This window comes from Lepisma saccharinum, chromosome 2, assembly GCF_977018435.1.
Source record: "Lepisma saccharinum chromosome 2, izLepSacc3.1, whole genome shotgun sequence".
Taxonomy (NCBI): domain Eukaryota; kingdom Metazoa; phylum Arthropoda; class Insecta; order Zygentoma; family Lepismatidae; genus Lepisma; species Lepisma saccharinum.
Genome location: NC_139230.1, coordinates 110,413,597 through 110,431,115, shown reverse-complemented (window position 1 = coordinate 110,431,115; position 17,519 = coordinate 110,413,597). Strand labels below are relative to the sequence as shown.

General features: G+C 37.8%; 1 protein-coding gene across 6 annotated transcripts in view; it reads left to right on the top strand.

Annotated features, from left to right (window-relative positions):
* The window catches only part of LOC145984111 (BBSome complex member BBS2-like), a 182,511-nt gene that overhangs the window by 28,227 nt on the left and 136,765 nt on the right, over window positions 1-17,519 (top strand). For all 6 annotated transcript variants that reach the window (XM_083117541.1, XM_083117542.1, XM_083117537.1 and 3 more), the window contains one exon: window positions 10,366-10,550. In XM_083117541.1, coding sequence (XP_082973667.1) covers window positions 10,366-10,550 — 185 coding nt within the window. The remainder of the gene's footprint in view (window positions 1-10,365; window positions 10,551-17,519) is intronic.

Sequence of the window (17,519 nt, the reverse complement as noted above, 5' to 3'; positions counted from 1 at the left end):
TAACCTTTACGTTGAAAACACTCCGGGGAATCCACCAACATACAGAGGAAGATCGGTGGTCACCTGCAACATAGACATAACGTTGACAAACTGCAATCTCCTAGGTAAAATGCAGGAATGGAAGGTCCACGATATGGAAACTACAAGCGATCATAACATCATCACCTTTAATATCGCAACCAATATCATCGTCACCGCAGCCAGAGCCAAAACTGCATATCACTGGAGGAGAACTAACCAACAACTCCTTTTGGAAGCAATAAATCTTCCCCCACAAGTGAATCTCACAAAAAATATCCATGAATGGGCAACCATTGTAACAGAGGAATTGAAAAATACTATCAAACATTCAACCCCGAAATTATTACTGCCTGGAAATCAACGCAGGAAACAGTGGTCCAAAAAACTTACTACCTTAAAACAAGCCATGAGAAAGGCATGTAAACTATATCAAAAGACAAGAATACATGCATTGAGGATTATAAACTTGGAACTATATAGAAGGGCCAAAGGGAAATACAAAGCCAAATTAAATTAATTTAGAAGCAATCATTGGAGAAGCTACGTCAGCGAAAAATTAAAAAATGATAAATGGGGTATTCCCTATAAAATTGCTGTGGGGAAAATCTAAATTGGTGCTAATTTTGCAACTCTACAAAAAGATGATGGCTCATTTACCAAGGACTTACAAGACACGGCGGAGGTCTTACTGGATACACTTCTTCCAGATGATAATATAAACAATGATAATGACTTCCATAAAGCCAGCAGATTTAAAAACAAGGACAAAACAAACACAAGGCCTTTACTTCCCTTCAGTGAAGAGTAGGTAATACAAGAAATTATGGCAACAAGAAGTAAAAAATTCCCCGGCCCCGACAAGATTCCTGCTGAGATTATCAAAATGGCCAGCCTGAAACTTGCCACTTTTTTAACCTCCCTGTTCAACCAATGCCTAATAGTCAAGGAATTCCCGAACACTTGGAAAGAGTCGGAACTTATTATCATTATAAAGGATGACAAGAAAGACGATTCACAGCCTAAAACATATTGACCAATTTGCCTTATTAATGTCATGGGGAAAATTTTAGAAAAATTAATAACAGAAAGACTACTGGAATTCATAGCCTTAAAAATCAACTCTGGTGCTCAATATGGATTCACAAGGAGAAGATGCACCGAAGATGCAATAAACGACTTAATACACGCAATTAGATCGAACAATTGCAAATACGCAGTGGCGGTTCTTGCAGACATATCGGGGGCCTTCGACAAACTGTGGTGGCCCCAACTGTTCCAAACTCTCCGACAAACGGACTGTCCTGAGACACTGCACTCCATCTTACGAAGCTACTTTACAGATAGAAAAGTGTTCTTGCCTCTTCTGGACGGTAAAGTTTCTAAAATAACAACAAAAGGATGCCCACAGGAATTGGTCCTTGGCCCTCACTTGTGGAACGTCAACTTCGAACCATGCCTAAAACTTATGCAGGGCTTGCAAGAAGTACATAGGTGCATCACTTACGCGGACGACCTGGTCTTAGTGATTGTTGGAAACTCCAGATTGGACATCGAAAAATGCACTACAAGTGCCCTCAACACCCTAACTAAATGGTGCAAAAATGCGAAATTGGATTTGTCCGAAAAGAAAACTAAATACATTTTATTAAAAGGGATGCTAAGTTTCAACCGTAACCCGACAATCAAATTAAATAACAAAAGCATAGGAAGAGCCAGGGAAAAAAAAAATACCTATACCTTACACGAGGGCTTGTTATTCAAAAGACATATCGAAATCATCACCTCGAAAGGAGAATTAATAATGAATATGGTGGCAACAATAGCCTCTCACAAATATAACCTACCACCATCAACTTGTAAAACCTACCTAGTCTCAATTTACGATTCAATAATTGCATACAGTGCACCCTTGGTGTAATCAATATATGTTAATAAACTAAGATTTTCGCAGAGGAAGGTCCTGTTGAGACTGACCGGGGCATTCAAGACAACATTCACAGAGGCCATGCTCGTCATAACAGGAACTCTACCAGCGGATTACATAATAAAGATAAGGGCTCTTTCCTACCAGTTCAGGAAGGGCAATGAAAGAGAAATAATTGCAATTGCAGGGAATTTCTACCCCACGTTCCAAGACATAAAAGGAAGAATATATCATGACTGGCAGGCAGAATGCGATGCTTCCACAAGTTCTTGCCAGCACACAAGAGAAACTGCTGCATAAAAATAAGGCATTCTCCAGGGGCATGATCCACCTACTCAAGATCCACAGACCCTACGGCACCCACTTACAGAAAACAGGGAGAAAAAATAGTGATCTGTGCAGGTCCTGCTTAACGGAGGTCGACACGCCCGAGCACAAAGTCTTTTTCTGCCAGGCATCAGAGGAGGACATTATTTCGGCAAGGCGGGAGCTCCCTAACACCATTGTATTTGAACTGCTACGAAGTACACACTTCGAAAAATTAAATACCTTGGCAGACATGGTGTCCAATGAGGAATTAAAAATCTTCAATCGGGACAACTATCAACGACCGTTAGCCCCACTCCCCCAATCTCCCATCCAAGAGCATAGAAGAAATCACACAAGAGAACAAGCCACCTCCTGGGAGCCCTCTGTGGATGAATGGCAGCCAGAAGAGGAACCACTGGAGGGGGCATCGAGGTGGCACCACTACATCATCTTCACCAGAAGAAGGGAAGCAGGGGAGAGAAGAAGAATCCATCCACCCCATCTGCCCGGTGAGCGTCTTAACGACTATATTCAAAGGACAGGCTGAAGATAAGAAGAATTATTAATTTACTATATTAAAGAAAAAAAATTAAATAACTGAGCGAGTTAAATGAGTTTAACCTCCAGGGAGGATCACACGTAAAGCAGCTAAAGAAATAAACAAACTGATATCCCGGGGTACACTCCCGAGAGACTGAAAATAAATTATACAGGGTGTCCCACGAACGGCGCAACTGGGAATTAAGAGTGGCGTTACTTTATAACCGAAACCTGTACATACATAAGTCATACACCAAATGTTAGCCCTGTCCAAGTAGATATTTTTAAACATAGAAACAACAAACGGGGTGCAGTGTTGTTCATGCAGTGTTGCCAAATGTAAGTGAAAGTGTAAATTTATTTTTCCACAAAGCATGGAAAATTGAATGTCAAACATTCATACGGAAATTTGGACGTCAATTTCCACCGTGGGTAGGTGGACTATTTCGCCATCTATAGTTCAGAGAAGAAAACCGATCGTTTTCGCGTATAGCCAATCCTGAAATGCCTCGTAAAGGCATACCGGTCCAAATGGGTGTTTTAAAAAAATTATGAGGTACAGTGGCAACACTGTTGATGTTTGAAGGCAACAAAAGGTGTGTTTAGTGATGGTCTATGACATGGAAATACTGGAAACAGGAAAAAAAGAAAATGAAAATTATGGTGAAAAAAGTGTTACTTACCTACTCCTGGCAACCATGGAATGCACGTAACAGGCAGTGTAGCTTTACAAAAGATGTTGAAAATGACAACCATTTTCCCTGAGGCATTCATCAACATGTTTTATCATGTTGGAAGCAACTTTATGCAAGGTTGATTGGTTTATATTGTTAATGGCTGTGCAAATGTTTATTTTTAGATCATCAAGTTTTCTTGGGTTATTAATGTAAACTGTTTGTTTCAAATAACCCCACAGAAAAAAATCTGGAGACGTCAGATCCGGGGAGCGACTGAGCCATAAGTTTTTGCTTATAATGTGATCGCCAAAAAACTCTGCCAACATGTCTAAAGTTTCATTAGACGTGTGACATGTTGCGGAGTCTTGTTGAAACCAACAATCACGTTCATCACGTTCCAACAGAGAAATAAACTGTGTGATAAGGTCACGATAAACTATTCCATCAACTGTTGTGTTGAAAAAGAATGGACCGATTATTTTTCTCCGCGAAATCGCGCACCACACACCGATCTTTTGTGGATGAAGTGATTGTTCATGTAACAAATGGGGATTGTTACTTGACCAGTGTCGAGAATTTTGACTGTTGACATATCCATTTAAGTGGAACCATGCTTCATCCGTGAAAAAAACCTTATCCAAAATATTCACACCATTGTCTCTAATAAAATTTCTAAACCACTGGCAGTATCTTACACGTGCACCTTTGTCTGCTTCCTTCAGTTCTTGCACAGCCTGTACCTTATATGCACGTAGGTGCAATTGTTTTAACGCTCGGTGAGTTGTTGTTTTTGATACACCTGACTGTGCAGCAAGTTTACGAACAGATTTCCTGGGAGATTGTGATATTCTCTGCTCCACATCCTGCAGCACACCTTGTGTCAAAACTGGTGGTTGTCTGTGGTAGGGTTTGTCATTAACTGATCCTGTTTCACAAAATCTGGAAACAAGTCGATATATCGTCGAATTTTCTGGAACACTGTTATTTGGATATTTCTCGCGAAACACAGTTTTTACACTAGCGTACGATTTTGAACAAAAATAATGTTCCACAATGAACACCCTCTCTTCCAAAGAGTACTTCATTTCACAGAACAATTCTAATCTTCCCCTACGAACAATGCGAAATGCACGGCTCAAACAGTTCTGAGTACACAACTAACTGATTCTTTTGTTCTCGTTCGGTGGGTGCTCTTATCGCATTGCATGGTTGCCAGGAGTAGGTAAGTAACACTTTTTTCACCATAATTTTCATTTTCTTTTTCTTCCTGTTTCCAGTATTTCCATGTCATAGACCATCACTAAACACACCTTTTGTTGCCTTCAAACATCAACAGTGTTGCCACTGTACCTCATAATTTTTTTAAAACACCCATTTGGACCGGTATGCCTTTACGAGGCATTTCAGGATTGGCTATACGCGAAAACGATCGGTTTTCTTCTCTGAACTATAGATGGCGAAATAGTCCACCTACCCACGGTGGAAATTGACGTCCAAATTTCCGTACGAATGTTTGACATTCAATTTTCCATGCTTTGTGGAAAAATAAATTTACACTTTCACTTACATTTGGCAACACTGCATGAACAACACTGCACCCCATTTGTTGTTTCTATGTTTAAAAATATCTACTTGGACAGGGCTAACATTTGGTGTATGACTTATGTATGTACAGGTTTCGGTTACAAAGTAACGCCACTCTTAATTCCCAGTTGCGCCGTTCGTGGGACACCCTGTAGAACAGGATTACAGATTGACATCCGCTGGATACCAGTGGCCTCCCTTCAGGTTGAGCTTGAATAAGGTTAAAATTCTCATGCCAATTAGGTATCAACATTTGGCTAAATTTTAACTTTTGTTTTAAATTTATTAAACATTTTAATCAAATCCAGTTAATTCTTAAATTTTAAATAATATCATTTGACTTTAATTTAACTAAATATATGAATTGTAAGCCCATATAAGAACTTTAACAATAAGTATTAACATTTTTTCCCTCTATTTATCTATTACATGTACTCCTGTACAAAACTTAATTGGTGTCAGTATCATATGGATTCGTCTCTTACTGTTAGACATGGTCTCGTAATATTGTAATAATTACTAACTTATCTTTGTTATATCTTTTCATAACACACTAATCCCACCAAATGAAGATGAAAAAGATATTCACCGAACAACATGAATAAACAATGTTAATTATCCCACACAACCTCAGCGCAGTAAAGCAGGTGCGATAGAATGTTACTTTACTTCCGTACTTTTTTTTTCATTCATAAAGGAAACAGAAAACACTCCTCTTGACTCTCATATTCTCGACAGCTGCGAACATAATGTAGCAACATTCCTCAACAGATGCTGCACTTTGGACGGCTGCTATCTCTGCTAACACCAAAATGCAGATGCAGCATTCTTATTTTGGAGCGTGCCAGATAGGCAGCTCCGCATGCGAAGGCTACGGCCTTCCTCTACCAAGAATGCCTCACTATGGAATTCCAGAGTGAGGCGTTGGTGCGGTGTCTGTCATTTCACAATATGCACAAAGCAATTCCTGTTCAAGTTAATACGGAAAACTGCTCTGGAACACCAGAACAGTCGAAATTGGGAATCGCCTCAGTACACTGCACGTCCTGCTTCATTAAGCTAGAATATGCAAATAATCGATGGCCACAAGTTAAAAACATGGAACAATCAGTAATAAATATTAAAATTGCCTTACATGCGAGGATCTAATAACACTGCACAACACGAAATTTGTCCTTTAGATGAAAATGTGTGATTCTAATGTATTTGTGCTTGACAAAAACAAATCTGCATTTGGTTTCCGTGTATCACATGTCATTTAGCCAAAACCACAAAATTTGAAAGTTACATAAGAAATGTATGGTACAATAGCTGAAAGTGTGTTTCCCCTGTGTTACAAAGAATGAATGCTTTAAATTATACATTGGTATGACAGGATAACATATATGCAACAAGGTTACATGAAGTACCATTGCTTCCTCTGTGAGTGAGACAGTCGGGACAGAGATAATCATTATGTCCGTAAACACTGGCCACTATGACAGGCGTGAAGAACATATCACGAGATCCAATTGAGAAGCCAGAAAATGTGGGATGCGGCAACGAGGAAGCAGCTTCACGCTATTAAGCCCACCATAGGTGCATGGTGTTCCTCTCCTTTCTCTTTAGTCAAGAAGAAGTTCTTATTCGATTGTGTATTGGACACAGCGTATTGGACACAGCCATCTAACCCTTGGACCCTCTATGTGCTGTATTTGTGATGTCGTTCTAAGTATTCTACATATTCTTGTTGAATGTGCTGATTTTGCTTTCCTCCGGCAGACTTCTAATCTTTCCAGCTGTTTCTTATCCCTGTTGGGAGATGATGACAGTGTTTTATCAAATGATTTTTAGCTTTTTGAGGAAGCTTTTAGTTAATTTGACTTTTTAATGCGTTGTTTTTGTCTTGTGCAGATTCCTCTACAACCTTGCAACACTTGTTTTAACATTTTAAGTATGAATCTTAGATAACGGGATTTTTTCCTACATATATTGAAGGGTACAAAATGGCCATATGTGCAAACGCAACTAAAAATTTTAATTCAATCAATCAATCAGCATCTTTTTCTGCCCCATTACTCATCAAGCTATGGTTTGATGAAAATCTTCATCAAAGCGCTAGGTCGAGATGGCTAAGCTTTCAGATACTTCTGGGCGAAATGCCCACACTTAAGAGAGGCAAATGTTAAGGAAGGTGTGTTGATTGGCACACAGATTAGAGCTGTTTGATTCTACACTTTCTGACCCAGCAAAGGCAGCATGGCAGGCATTCAAGTTGGTGTGTTCTAGTTTCCTGGGTAATGTCAAAGCACACAAATATGAAGCCATTGTTTGTGACATGGTGCACTGATTTCATATCATGGGGTGCCACATGTACCTCAAATTACAGTTTCTGGATTCACATGTGGGCTTTTCCCCACAAAACCTGGGAGCTGTCAGTGATGAACATGGGTAAAGGTTCCATCAGGACATTGCTGCGTTTGAAAAGTGCTTCAGGTGACTTTGTAACGACAGTATGCTTGCTGACTATTGTTGGTCTATCATCAGGAAGACCCCTACAGATATGTACAATTGTAAATGCTCATAGGTATGTTCATAGGTATTTATACTATGTTTTCCTACTGTATTGTAGGCATATTGTAATATGTCTTTCACATACTTGTGGCAATGAATAAGGTGGCTGTCCAATAAAAAATGATGCGTGATAGAAGCATACAGTTTTCACACTTCAATTCTGTATCCTTTGTTTAGTTCAAAACACGTGATTTCATCTAAAGGACAGAAAATGTCTTCAAATTTGTTGTTCAGTGATAATCAGTTCACAACACATCATGTATAGTTTGGTAACTAGTCAAATTGGGAAATTGTTTGTTAATTTATCTAGATATTGCCGATGTGGATGTGACGCTTTGAGGTTAGTGGGAAATATATGTCTTGGTCTATAATGAATGGCTTACTATTATTACTCACAAACTGCCATTGTCACTAATGTAAAAATTATAAATGGAATTGTAAACCTTATAAATGTAATGTACATTATGGAGTAATTTTTGCATATGTCACTAATGTCACTGTAACAATTAAACATTAGATCAAACCATCACTCACGAAGTTATGTCTCTGTTCTGGCCAATATGTATTATGCTTGTAATCTCATATGTAACAAATCCTGGTATATTCTTAGGCACCAGGACAACAAGCGCATACCCTTGAAAGTATGCGGGGGCTTATTTCGGGGGTTCCCTTTATTTGTAATATATGTGTAATTGTATATTATGAAAAAATAATTTATTTATAAAATGTATTTATGTTCAAACCATTGAGGACTTACGTATGGAAGTTATAGCACACACCCCTTATTCACCGGACTTAGCACTCAGTGATTATTGGCTCTTTGGACCTCTCAAGGAGGCTCTTTCTGGGAAACACTTTGTATCTGATCAAGAAGTTCAAAGGGCGACACATTCTTGGTTGACAGGTCAACCAAAGTATTTTTTTTTTACAAGGGCATTAACTCGCTGGTGGCTTGTTGACAGAAGTGTATCGATAGAGAAGGAGACTACTTCGAAAAATAACATATCAATGTTCTTCTTGAAGGTTCGCATAACCACTTTTTGTACATGCAAAATAATCTAACACAGTTATTTTTAGTGGTTTTTATTTTATTTTATTTGTGACATTTCGTTCTGGTTTCCCAGAACATTTTCAAGCTACACATACAACAACACAACCTCACATGGTTAGTCACTCTACACTTCTAAGGAATTAATGTGTGTCCTTATTTCCTCCTAGGTAAAACTGTCTTTTCCACCTTGCAGGTGTTATAGCTGGCTGTTTCTCCCCCTCCCCTCCATTCTGTAACCTACTCTTGTCTTCCTTCCCCTCCTCCTTCTGGTGGCACTGACCTCTTTCTCCTTGAACTGATCTGGTAAAGTGAAATCTTCCATTTTTGTGCAGAAAATTGAAGGTGGCTCTGGAAACGTAACCAACTTGCTGTCCACATACTTTTTTATTAGTTCTACCCATTTTATTCGTATTTCCCTTCGTTTTTGTTAATTTTCTCTCCCCTGTTTATGCATATGTGCTTTGTCACTGCCACTTTCCTCTCTATTTCATTTTTCCTCTTCTCCTTAATTTTTAATTTCTTAATCCTGAGCCCATTTGTCAAACATATGCTCACTCAATGCTGTTCTTGGATCTTCCTCTTTAATATCTCTCCTATGTTCTTTAATTCTCTCGTTGATGCTTCTCCCTGTCTTTCCTATGTACTTGCTTGTACATTCACCACATTCTGCTTCATATACCCCTACCATTGCCAATTCATCACTCTCCTTCTCTCCTTTGTATTCATTAAACCATTTCTCAATGCTCTTTGGTGGCTTGAAAGCTGCTCTTAGTCCATACTTTGTATAGATGTTTCTTATCTTTTTCTCTATCTTTCTTCTGAATGGCACACCCACTTACTTCTTCTCTTCCTATACATCCTTATCCTCCTGTTCTTTTTCTTTATTGTTTGTCTCTTTTTTCATTTTTTTCTCTGTTCTTATGATGTGAATTATATCCCCCTGTACGCCTTCATGGCATGGTGCTAAGCACAGGGGAGCACTTTACCTTTTTTAATTTATAGAAAAATATAATTTACAATCGACAAATAGTTACTAGCAAAAATGCATACTTTTCTACTTTCATAAAGTCAATACAATTTCATGAAGCATATTTCAGTGCATCTCGATTGCCAACTGTTAAGTGATCAATGCTGTGGTTTTAATGAAATAAAAATATTGTTTGTTTATTTGAGTTTGTTTTTAAGTCAAATATATGCACAGAAAGACTAATCAGGACTACAGTTTAAAGTGGTATCTGAACCACTATGTCCCTCCACTGCAATGAAATTAAAATATTGGATTTCAATAAAACAGATTTTAGATGTGTTAATTACTTCTTGCCTTTAAATTATTCTTTGTAAATTTTGTGTACATTTAAGCATAGCAATTTAATTTATTAACCATAGTTCTATTTCACTTGTCAAAATTCGTTTTAAGTTTACTTTATGCTTAGATAGGCTAACCAGGACTGGACCTACAGTTTAAAGTGGGATGTGAACTGCTGTCCAATGTGCCTTCACCAGGGATAGGACCCAGGTTGCCTTGATTAGAAAGTTACAGCATTATCACTGTGCCACAGGGGTGACCCCATTTCATTGGGTGCTTGAGCACTTATCTTTGGATTTATTTAATTCTGCATTATAGATGTATGCTTTGCAATAAAAAGTAAGTTATCTAAGCGCACTATTAATAAAAGCTCTTCTGACTGTAACTTACTTTTAGGTAGCAGATGGTGCTAATGTTCTAACCATTGGAAAGCTGGGAAGTATACAGAATCCTCTGGTAATTGTTGGGGGCAATTGCTCTTTAGTAGGATTTGATTTTGAAGGAGATGACCCTTTTTGGACAGTTACAGGTGATAATGTTTGCTCTGTAGCACTTGTTGACTTTGACTTAGATGGAGAAAATGAGGTGAGTGCTGTTTTCTTATTGTTATCAATTTTAAGGTTTGAATATAATACATGTGCATGTTTGATTTTATCGCAGTAATCCTTTATTTATTTACCAATCCTGGGTGTGCTTTGTGATTTGTGAGTTCCCTGACAGTTCTGTAGTTCCGAAATGTGGGTGGTTAAGGACAGTCTGACCATACCACCATAGTCATGGCTCATGGGACAGTTATCTACCTTATAGTTACACACTGTATTTGAGACATATCTGCCATGTTGAAGTCAGCTATCCTGAATGTAGAATTTCAGCAGTAATTCAGTTCTGCAGCCAAGTTTAAACTTACGTGCAATCATTCTCATATTTGGAGAACAAATCTACCATGTACGAGGGTGATTCAATTGAAAACCTTAATTATTTATTATGAGGTAAATGAGGAAATACAGAAAAATTATACATACATCATTTTTTGACCTAGTCCCATGACGTGCAATGCACATATTCCAGCACTTCGGAAGTGCATTAATACCTGGTGAGAAGAATTCTTTTGGTTGTGACTATAGCCACTCGTGCACCGTGGTTTTCACCTCTTCATCGCTTCAGAAATGCCTACCTCCCTTTGCCTGTTTGAGCTGTCTAAACACATGAAAGTCATGGGGAGCAAGGTCTGGTGAATAAGGTGGGTGAGTGAGACATTCAAATTTCATATCCTGGATTATCGCAACCGTTAAATGGGCAGTATGCGTTCAGGCATTGTCATGTAGTAACAATACACCTGAAGTCAGAAGTCCTCATCGTTTACTCCTGATTGCAGGGCGAAGGTGATTTTGGAGCAGATCTGCATAGGAAGTGCTGGTCACTGTTACTCCCTTTTCCATGTAATATCCAAAAAGTACTCCATTTGCATCCCAGAAGTGAGTGCAATAGCATTCTGGTTCACACCACTTCAGAAACCAGTTTCGGGGAATACAGTTCAACATATCAGTTTGAGATAACAGTTCACGCCACGGCGGAGGTGAATTTTGATCCGGAATAATGGATCGAGCGACTGAAATTGGCCAAACTACTGCAGAGAATTGATTCGACCTTCGGAATGCCAGAAAGCTGTGAGGCGCGCAGAGAAAAAGTAATTCAATGTGTACAGAGGACAAATGACCAAGCCGTTTCATTCAAAACACTCGCTGTTGCCATATCTTTTTTTTTCATTATTTATTTTTTTATTTTCAAGATAAAAACTTGAAAATCAATATGCTGGTTATATGTGCTACTTTGAATATAGTTAAAGAGGAGAGTTTAAAGTAATTGGAAATGCAGGGTGCCAATTTTAACCTTTCAGTTTTTGAAGACAGAAATTTGAAGATTGAAATGCTGGTTATTTATGCTACTGTCAATACAACCAAATAGGAATTTTTTTAATAATTGTCATATCGAACCTTATTTTTTTAAAACTAGTAAGTTTAAAATCTGTATGCTGGATATTAATGCTACTGCATATATGACTAAATAGAGATGTTTTACAACACCAAAAATGCAGAGCTGCCAAATTTTGTTTTAATTTTTGATAGCAGTAATTTGAAAAGTGGTATGCTGCTTATACGTCTATGCCATGGTAAAATACACTCCATTGCATGGCTTCTCGTTTCGCCATTCACACATTGAATCCTTGCACAAGAAACTGATGAATGAACTGTTCTTGGTAATTTATTTTTAATCCAACAATGTTAGTATAATTGGTTCTACAAAACCAGTTAAGTTTGCCGTAGAGCAAGAAAGTGTTGTAAAATTCAATATCATTTCCAGAAGACTGTTTTGTTTGTTTTTAAGCCCACTTTTATGCTCACATAGGCTAATCGGAACTATTCCTACAGTTTAACGTGTAGTCCGAACAAGCGTGCATTGTGCTTCCACCAGAGGAGGTGGAGTCGAACACAGGACCTCTTCATTATAATGCGACAGCGTTATACCATTGGAGAAAAAATATACAGAAAAGAACTTGCAACAAACGTGTCATTTTACCACCACATAAGATGCGTCCATTTTAAGAGGGTGTATTGCCTGAGACAAATATTTGATACTTTTGGGAAACAAAACATTGTTCACGGAATTAGCTGCCTTGATCTACTAATGAACACTGTGCAATGTGTCTCATGGTATTTTACACCCATTACAAAAATATGAGGAAATTGGCAGCAAAAATTTATGTTCCTTAATAAATTGCTGACGTGATTCTTTAAAAATAAAATGTAGTTGATTTCCTTATGTTATTTCTTCATTAGCTAAGCGTTATTCCTTTACTCACCTTATTATCACAGCAATAATTTTCTGGAGAGATGCATTGTCCCATAACTGTACCAGTGATTTATCAACACCTCTACCATATTTCCTCAACACCCCTCTCTACCACATGCATACATTTACGATCATTTTGACCCTTACAACCGCCTACATAATTTTCTTGAAATCCCCACCCCCTTTCCGCTGTAGAATTCTCGATAAATATCTGACTTTATCTTTGCCTTGAATGCTGAACGAAGTTATTGTACCTAATTCAAAAATAATTGAAATGTTTTATTTTGTCGCCATGCAGTTTCCTGAAAAGGGTATAAGGACTTCCTTCCAGAGATACTTTTAACTGCGATTACTAAATTCACTGAGTAACGTCTTTTATATCTATTGAGGTCGTATTTATGTAGAAGATGAAATAAACTCAAAGTTATATATAACCCCATGTAAACAATTTATCTGTGGTAAATTTTTGAAGTGTTCATTGAAAAAGTGCCCGATTTTATTACATTATTTCTTCAATAACTGTGAGAAATTAGGATAATATCCAGATATTCTCCAGAATCTATCCTTTACATAGATGTACATCATTCTATTGTTTTCTAACCGCTAGTAAAAGTCAAGGTACACACCAATTTTTAAAAGCAAAGCCACCAAGCACTGAGGCTTCGCAGAATCGCAGGTGGCCATTTTGTGGGAAACCCCATCCCTCTGGGGAGGTGGGAGTCTGGTGACGTCAGTTTTTGACCTCTACATCGGTGAAATTCAGCAGCGCCATCTCTTGGCAGAATAAGTGGAAGCAAGAGTGCGAGTGGTCCCCTCAGTGCCTCATAGTGGATTATTTCAAAACTTTTTTTTTTTTTTGTTTTGATTTGGTGTTTTAAGTACACTTTATAGACAGGAAGGCTAATCGAGACTGGACCTATAGTTTAAAGAGGGATCCAAACCACTTGTGCCTCCACCGGGTATCAAACCCGGGACCCCTTGATTACAAGGCGATGACTATTTCAAAACTTCTTGCGAATGGCGATTACCAGTGGGAGGTCCGTGCACCGGTTTTCCTGCCTCAGTTAGACTTCTGGTTATATACCCTTTTCTATGGTATTACTCCTAAGTACTAGAATTTGGAAACTGATTAAAATGAGTTGTTATCAATAATTAAGTTTTGATTATTACCTAACACTTGGTTTCAGCCTGTAAACGTATATTTGGTTTTATCTTTGCTAACTTCCAAACCTATCTCTTTAGCTGCTTTTGAAAAATATTTTAGCATATTCTTAATTATATTTGTATCATCCCCTAGTAAGTCTCCATCATCTGCATATGCTATCAACTGAGTCATACCATTTAATTTTAGTCTTTCATTAGTTTTTTTTTACATTCGTAACAGCATATTCTAAGGCAAAATTAAAGAGCAATGCAGATAATGCATCTCCCTGTTTTAACCCATCACATCATGAATTGTAAATTTGCCAGACATATTAATACCCACACGGATTTTACTTTCTGTTTCATTATTGCACACTTTTATCACATGAACAAGCTTCTTAGGTATTTCAAACCTGCCGAAATTTTGCTTTTTTATTTACCAAAAATATGTGCCTCTACCCATCATGAATTGTAAATTTGCCAGACATATTAATACCCACACAAATTTTACTTTCTGTTTCATTATTGCACACTTTTATCACATTAACAAGCTTCTTAGGTATTTCAAACCTGACTAATATATTATATAATTTATCTCTTTTAACCGAATCATATGCTTGTTTTAAAATCAACGAATACCTGATGAACATTTTGATTATATTCACACCTTTTCTCAAGTGTCTGTCTGATGTGTAAAATTTGATCTATAGTTGGTCAGTTACATTTAAATCCACATTGATAATCACCTATAATTTCATTCGCATATGGGGTTAGTCTTGTTAAAAGAATGTTAGATAATATTTTATGTGATGCTTAGAGGAGAGAAATTCCACAGTAATTACACAGTGCAACAAATTTGAACTTTGTGTCTTGCCGCGAGATGAAGGAAGGTGTTCTTTACTAAATCAAATACGCTGATTATGAAATCAGAAATGTTCCATCACGTACCAATTTTTCTGGAAAAGATATGCTACATGTACCACTTAGCCTATATTTCATATAGTAAGTAATATATTGTAATTCACGAAAAACAAGGTAGCAACTTTCGCGACACTTGGAAACGACTCCATTACAGTACAGGAGGAACCTGTAGCTGGATAAAATACAGATCATGGAACAAAATTAATTGTTTGTATTACAAAACATAGAAAAGGTACGAGAAATCTGCAAAAACTTGAAATGTATTTATAAGTTAGAAACATGTTCTGGAAACTTTTCATTTGCGGGTAGATGGTGAAACTTCTTGTAGGAGTGTCCAGCAGTAATCTGCCAAAAGGTTTGGTGACCATCTTCCCTTATATATCCTTTCCATGGCAGAGATATCTTGGTGAAATCGCTCACCATGTTCGTCACTCACATCTCCGAGATTAGGCGCAATAAAATCCAAATGAGAATGCAGGAAATGTATTTTGAAAGAAATGTTGCACCCCATAGCCTTGTAACAGTCCAGCATGTATTCCGTCAGTTCTCTGTAATTGTCAGACCTGACGTTACCCAAGAAATTGTTGCATACATCTTTAAAGGCAAGCCAAGCTGCCTTCTCAGTATCTGTCGGCAACTCTTCAAAGGTTATGTCATTCATCAAGTCACGAATCTGAGGACCAATGAAAATACCTTCTTTAATTTTTGCAGTACTAATTCCAGGAAATTTTGACAGTAAAAATTTAATACCCTGCCATCTTTGTCCATTGCTTTCACAAAATTCTTCATGAAGCCCAATTTCAGATGGAGCGGTGGTAACAGCACACTGTCTTTGTCAACAATGGGTTCATGCCAATTCTGCTTGTGACAATGGCTGTGGTTGGGGCTGTGATGTAGATGGCGTGTAATCAAGATCTTCATGATCTATTGGTTGGTCACTACCATCGTCTGTTTCATCTTCCAGTGTCCATTCCGTTGGTGGTTTTGTAACTGGGAAAGAATCAAAATGCAGAACTGGGCGCACTGCAGATTCCAAATTTGGATATGAAACTGTGTGTCTTGATTTACTTGAGATTCCAGTTAGTTTCATTAAACAAAAGTAATCTGTTATGTGGTCTCTAGGTTCCCTCCACAACTGTGGTATGGCAAATGGCATAGATGGGTAGGTTCCATGCAACCAGCCTCTTAAATAGCAAGAGTAACGTGAGCAACAGTTCTGTGGTGCTCAACACTTACCCTCATCTACCTTTAATTCAAAATACAACTCGTACGTATTTTTGACAAGCGGGGAAATGGGATGTCTTTGGGACTTCGTCGTAAACTCACCACACACATAACAGAAAAGGTTTGGTAAATTAACACACATCCTAGACATTGCTGAACACAAGAAACATGCGAACACACACAAACAGTATTCTTCACGTTAGGGGTTTTACATGACACACACTGAAGGAACAGACACTGCATGATCCCACTAGCAACTGACTAATGCAAATAACTGAAACTCCATTATACCATACTATACCTCAACCAAGTGGCTATCTATCCCTTCTCTCTCCACCCCCTCCCCTATGCACTGTCGAGCCCTAGTAACAGGCTGTGCTGATAAGTGCCGCGACAACAATAACATGCAGTCGTGCGCTGATAAAATTGAGTTTTCAGAGAAAAGTTTAGGTGATAGCGAAAAACGGTTTTCACTATCGTCATCAGGGCACTGAACTCCATAGGAATCACATGTTTTTGTTCTGCAGCAATTTTCATTGTCGCACAGTGTTATTGCAGTTCGGTTTATCATCTTTTTTAAACACAGGAACAATGATAGATTCTTTCCACTGTTGAGGAATTTCCTCTTTATTCCTTATTAATCAAATTAATTTATAAATTCCCACCATATTTAATTAATTCAGCAGGTATTAAATCAATGCCAGGTGCTTTGTTATTCTTTAGCCTTTTAATAGCATCTTTAACTTCAGTCAAGTTAGATTCTGGAACTAATGGCTCTGCTGTGTGTATTTCATTTATCTTCTACATGAACATTTAAAAGGTCATTAAAGTAGTTCTTCTAAAAAGAATTAATACAAATATCTCTATGCTGGGAGGAACCAGGCAACGTCCAAGTCTACAGTGTTTCAAGGGCAGCAGATCCCATTGCGGTAGCACTAGAAGAAACTATTCCACACAGGTAAAGCAGCGACAGTAAAAAATCAGTTGAAGCCAGGCTGGTTCGGTAGCTCAGTGGTAGTGCAATGACAGAGTATGCCAGAGACCAGGGTTTGAGTCCTGGTTGAGCCTGCATTTTTCACTGAAAAATCTACATATTAAAGTAGTTCTTCCATCTATTTGAAATATCACTTGGATCAGCCAAAAAATCATCGTTTTTATCTTTTATCAAGTTTATTTTAGGTTGCCACCCCTTTCTAAATTCATGTACATCTTTGTATAAATCTCTGACATATTTGTTTTTGCTGTTTGTTTCTATTTGGTTAATTTTGCTTTTCAAGTAATCTCTTTTTTCTTGCTTCTAAATGTGCTGTTTACTTCTTGCTTTATTCTATTATGAGTGCTTAAATTTATATCATCAGAGGTATTTAACCACCTAAGTCTAGGCTGGTTTCTCATTTCTATTAGATTATAACATTC